The sequence below is a fragment of the Beta vulgaris genome, chromosome 9, assembly GCF_026745355.1.
Source record: "Beta vulgaris subsp. vulgaris cultivar EL10 chromosome 9, EL10.2, whole genome shotgun sequence".
Classification (NCBI taxonomy): domain Eukaryota; kingdom Viridiplantae; phylum Streptophyta; class Magnoliopsida; order Caryophyllales; family Amaranthaceae; genus Beta; species Beta vulgaris.
In genome coordinates this window covers 53,755,734-53,761,436 of record NC_079210.1, presented here as the reverse complement: position 1 = coordinate 53,761,436, position 5,703 = coordinate 53,755,734, and the positions used below count along the sequence as shown (strand labels likewise).

At 33.0% G+C, this 5,703-nt stretch overlaps 1 protein-coding gene across 1 annotated transcript; it reads right to left on the bottom strand.

Annotated features, from left to right (window-relative positions):
* Positions 1-2,674: 2,674 nt before the first annotated feature.
* On the bottom strand, positions 2,675-5,155 carry LOC104904808 (amino acid transporter AVT1I). Its single transcript, XM_010693202.4, has 2 exons — positions 4,536-5,155; positions 2,675-3,937 (listed from the first exon to the last, which is right to left on the bottom strand). The coding sequence occupies exons 1-2, from the start codon at positions 4,693-4,695 to the stop codon at positions 2,793-2,795; spliced, it is 1,305 nt and encodes a 434-aa protein (XP_010691504.2). The 5' UTR covers positions 4,696-5,155; the 3' UTR covers positions 2,675-2,792.
* Positions 5,156-5,703: the final 548 nt, after the last annotated feature.

Genomic DNA, 5,703 nt, shown 5'->3' with positions numbered 1-5,703 from the left:
TAGTTCAATTAGTTTCTCTTATACTTTTAATTTCACAAATTCTTATAAAATACGATTTCACATTAGTATTAATATAAGATTAATTGACAATTAATGTCATGCTAATATCACGTGCATATATCATACCAACAGTGGTATTAGTTAAGCGCTTGAATATATCAGTTATACTAACCTTAAATTACTTTTGGATGAATTACTTAAGCGTTTGAATATATACTAGTTAAGCGTTGAATTATATTAGTTAAGCGTTTGGATCTATTAATTATGTTAGTAAAACCCATCTCATTTGTTTACTTGATCAATGGGTTTAAACTCTAATGAATCTCTTATTATGAGTTACAACTTTTAGGTAGAAAGTAACATTTTTTTTAGGTTAGTATTTATGGTTTTGTGGTGATTAGTCATCGTTTCTAGGTAAATAGTTATGCAACTGGGTAAATAGCTAGTTATGTTTATAAGGTTAAGAGTTATGTTTTTTAAATATTAGTAATTGTTTATATGTTATTAGTTATAGCTTTCATGTTTATTAGTTATAGTTATGAATTTGGATAAATTGTTATATTGTAAGGTTAATAGTTATGGTTTTTAGTTATTAATCATTATTTACACATTATTAGTTATTGTTTTCATATTATTAGTTATGTTATGGTTTTGGATGCATGGTTATATTTGTAAGGTTAATAGTTATGATTTTTAGTTATTAAAAATGCATTATTATAATCTGGTTTCTATGATATAACTAATATACTTCAACAATTACCTAAAAACTAATGTACTTCACCGCTTGACTAATTCATCCGGAAGTAATTTAAGATTAGCATAACTAATAGGTCCAACCGCTAAACTAATTCCGTTGCTGATTTGATGCACGCGCGTGAGTACTAAAGTAGGGTGTAAGTAGAGTACGAAAAATTCATAGTGCAATCCAGTCCAATCCAAACTTATTGGACTGGATCATAACGGAAAATGTTTGGACTGGGTCGGACCAAAAAATGTTTGGACTAGACTGACTCAGATTTTCGGCTCTAATATTTTTGAACTTGATTTGGAGTAGGGCTGGCAATGATGCGAGTCGATCGAGCTCGAGTTTGACTAAACTCGACTCGAACTCGAAAACTCATACTCAAACTCGACTCAACTCGTAAACTCGCGAGTTTCAAATTTTCAAGCTCGAACTCGAACTCGAAACCTAAACTCGAACTCGAACTCGAACTCAAACTCGAGCTCGAACTCGTTTCAAGCTGGAACTCGAAATCGTTTCAAGCTGGAACTCGAACTCGTTTCAAGCTTTTTGGTCATTTGATATAGTTCTATTTTTTATAGAAGAAATTCTTTACTTTGCTTTTTGGTCATTTTATACACTTTTTTTCATTTTTTTTAAAAGAAAAGTACAAGTATTTGTATAGAAAAAAATAAAGTTAAAATTTCATAAAAAAATTAAAAGTATATATGTAAAAAAATTTATCGAGTATCTCACGAGTTTCTCGAGTCGAGTATTGAGTTGCTCGACTCGACTTGTTAACCTGTCGAGTCGAGTTCGAGCTCGAGTCGAGCTCAATGGAGTTGGGCTTTGACCGAACTTTGACCGAGCCGAGTTCGAGTAGCTCGCGAGCTGTCTCAACTCATTGCCAACCCTAGTTTGGAGTCTAATAAATCCAATCCAGTCCGAAAAATATTTTAGATATAATATTTAGTATATAATACATAACATATAATACATAACATATAATACATATTATATAACATATAATACATAATATATCACATATAACATGTAATGTATAATATATAATATGTCATATATAAATATATAATATGTAATGTATATTTAAAAAAATTCTTTGACCTTTTCGTTCAAATTTGGATTTTTAATACTCCTTGCTCTAAATTTTTTACCCAATGCTAAAATTTTCACTTATCCTCCAAAAATATAAAGTGAGAACTGAAAAAGTTACTTAACCCTTTTGGCGCATTTTGTATTTTGAAATTTGTATTATACAAGACTTTAAAGATGTAGGTAACTTACGATGTGGAATGGACATAACGAGTCAATTTTTCGAATTTCAATGATTCAATCATGAGAAAGCATTGTGAATCGGGCTTGACTGAATTAAGACTAAAGAAAAAAGTTACAGACTGGAGGGATCTGATTTGAGCTCAATTTCTCAAGTTCAAAAAACTTTGGATTGGATTTGGATTTGTCAAAGTCCAACCCTGTCCAATCCACTTACACCATACCCTTCATTGTCACTACATCAAGTTAGTTTGAAACGCAACAACATTACTAAATTTTTATACTTCTTTAGCTTTAAACCATCGTACAAATAATATACTTCCTCCGTTTCACAACAAGTGAAACACTTTCCTTATTTGGAATAATCACAATAAATGACACCAAGCTCCAAATAGTAAAAAAAAGTTCACTCTTATAGTTTTATTACAAATATACCACCAAAAAATAAGAGGGAACCACAACTTCAATACTTCTTCACTCTACTTTATTGTTGTCCCAATTTTCTCTCTCTAAATTCTTTGATAACTCGATAACTCCCCACTTTCTTTGTGTTTCACTTATTGTGAAATGGAGGAAGTATATATTATTTAAAAGGGTTATCTCGAATACTTTTAGAAATGAAAAACTATATAGGTATAAATTGAGGTAACATCACATATTATTAGGGAAATAAAACACTACATTAATATGAAATGATACACAACCATTGCTTATCAGCTAAGTGATTTGAAACAATATCATACATAAAAAGGTCTACAAAATTAGAGGAAGTTTTTAACTATTTATGCATGATTTCCTCTACTATATGCACCAAAGAAGTGTATGTACCAGATACTAAAATCAATACACTTGAGCATACAATTCCCCATATTAAGACACGCTCAACTAATCTTTGGTTAACCTTAGTGCTTGAAATCTTCAAGTAGCACAAGCATGGAATTGTAAGTGAGCTTGTAGCACCTAGCAATGCTCCAGCAAGTGCCATTAGATATCCAAAGAATGGAAGCGCCAACGCTACAATAACTTGTGTAGCAACCAAAATCACTCTAATGACAACCCTGACAAACATATTCTTTATGTACTTGCCTGAAAACCAACCTTCCGTAGTAATAACCACAGGTTTCAACAATAGTGCATATTTCACTAGAGGAGTGATCACCGTAGTATATATTGCAATTTTCGAGCTCACCTTATGACTTGGAAGGTTCAAAGTAATTTGTGACTCGACTGTCGAACCAAACATAAGGTACCCTAAGATTGCCATTGAAGCATATATGAATGTGGAGAAGGCAAAAGAAAGCAACAATGCCTTAAAGAAGTTATGTTTTTTTTGCATGGAAGTGTATAAGGTAGGAAAAACAGGATGTGAAGTATAACATAGCATATATAAGCTGATAGAAGTTGGTAGGCCTTTCCAGTTGAGAAGTGTAGCACTTTGAGCTTGGTGGAAACCAACACCATCAAATGCTCCCACCCATACAATTGATGCAAGAACCAATAGAGCAGCTAAACAACCAGTAGCTGAGATGTATGCAAAAATGCTTAAATTATCCAACAACACTGTAGGAAGAAGAATTAGCGCGATAATAATAATAAAACTTGATTTTCCATCAATTGATATCCCAAATGCATGAATTGCAACTTTGGGAAATAAATTGTGTAGATTGTCTCCTTCTAAAATTAGAAAACCTGTGGTAGCCATATAAAGATCTGCATATAGCACTATTGATACAATAATTTTACCAATTTTTCCAAAAGCATGTTCTCCTATGTCGGAATAACTTTTGATTTTTGGATCGACCTCCATGCACCGTTTTACTAGAAGGCCCGTGTAAGTAGCAAGAATGGATATGGTGAAAAGCAAAATCAAGCTCAACCAACCTCCTGAAGCTAATGCATAGGGAACTAGTATAACTCCATTTCCTGGAAAACATACCCACAAAAAATGTAATTTAGTTTCGTCATAGATTTAGGAGCTGTTAGACAACAACTTTTTAACTAGCTTTTTATAACTATCTATTACAACAGCTACTTTTGCCGAACATGCCCTTAAATCCAATTGCAAAATCTAGAGATAGATTGAACAATTTGTAACAATTCTCGTATCCTGACTGCAGCAATATGTTCTCCCACCCCCTGGTTATTGTAAGGATTTTCTGATCTCGGAGTGTAAGACTATATTTGACATCGTTATTTAAGTTGGTTGCGTTTAATATCAAAAAAAAAAAATTTGTAACAATTCTACAAATTACATATAAATTATACCAAAATTATTATTAACACATACTTTTTATAAATTAGTAGAAAATATAATCAAACTAGAATATCTTAATAGTTTTCAAAGAAAAAGTGGAATTAACAAAATAAAAGAAAAGGACTGATATTAACGGTCCATATAACATCTCAATAACATGCGAACCGCATACATTATGTTATAGATAAAGGTGCTACAATTAGAAAAATCACAAGTAGTAAGGTACCTCTATTTTTATACATCTAACAAGGAAAAAGAACAACTAACCTAGGATGGTGTTGGCACCATTGAAGAAAGTCTTAAAAAGCGAAGTGTTTCCTTCTATAAGGGATAACTGATTGTTGTTGGCCTCTAGCTCCTCAACTGCCGGCGCCGGCACCGGCACCGGCAGTGTAAAGCCAGATTTCCCATTGTGCTCACCCTCCATTGCCAGATTTTCAAGAAAGAGTGAAGTGGGAAGTAATAAGTAAAACTTAGAAGCACTAAATTTGGCCTTAATACTTCATAGCCAAGCAATTACGTAAATAAATTAATATTACGCAAGTTTTGAGGAGATTTTTTATATGATAATGAACATAATAAACGATGTAGAAAGAAGTAGATAATTTATACGGTATTATTCTAGAGCTTCAGTAGATTTATTATGTATATATAGTATAGTATCATCATAATATCTGGGATATATTTTGAAAGTTGAGAAGATACTTTTTTTTGGGTAGTGTAATACTGTAATATAAAGAAAGTATTGACCTAAGAGTAATGTGAGTATGTTATCACTTGATCTCTTAAAGTTGATTTCAATTCGTTCCCCAACGTTGACGCCCACCAATATTGACAATTGAAGTGAGCAACCGTATGTCAGGCTGTATATAATCATAAGTACTGGCTATACTGGTGTCTTATCACTTATGATTGTACGTAGCTGGCGCAGATTGTTTTAGGTCGGGCAAACTACATCTATCCAGTGGGTAACAAGCAAGCTTGGTGAAGATGGTGGGGAACTCACCTTGTTACTTGGAGATTACAAGTTCGAATCCCACTATCTGCTCGTGCTTGGGAGTAAGGATTCCCTTATATCCCCCACTCTCAAGCGTTGACCTGTATAGCTGGGCTGGCTGACCTGAGCGAGGTGCTGGTCCAGTAGGGTCCTTCTTCTTACCAACGGGTCATCAGTGTGGGCCAAAAAAAAATCTATCCGGTGGGTAGTTAACCCACTAAAAATAGAGTATTAAAAAATTATTAGAACTGATAAGTTGAATTTCATTATTTATCTACTTTTATTAATAGTGGGTTATTGACCCATCGGGTAGATAAAGTTTTTTTCCTTTTAGGTCAATGTTATTATAATTGACAATTGACATAACATTATTGGTAAAAAGGTACTATAAAGGCTTCGAAGCTTCTAACACCCAAAGTCCCAAACCCACTTTTTCCC

Bases quoted from the DNA above. Each gene is read 5' to 3' on its own strand.
- LOC104904808 (XM_010693202.4), bottom strand. From the start codon at position 4,695: ATGGAGGGTGAGCACAATGGGAAATCTGGCTTTACACTGCCGGTGCCG. The intron at 3,938-4,535 runs GTTAGTTGTTCT...TATGTTTTCCAG, and splicing joins TGGTGCCAACACCATCCTAG to GAAATGGAGTTATACTAGTT.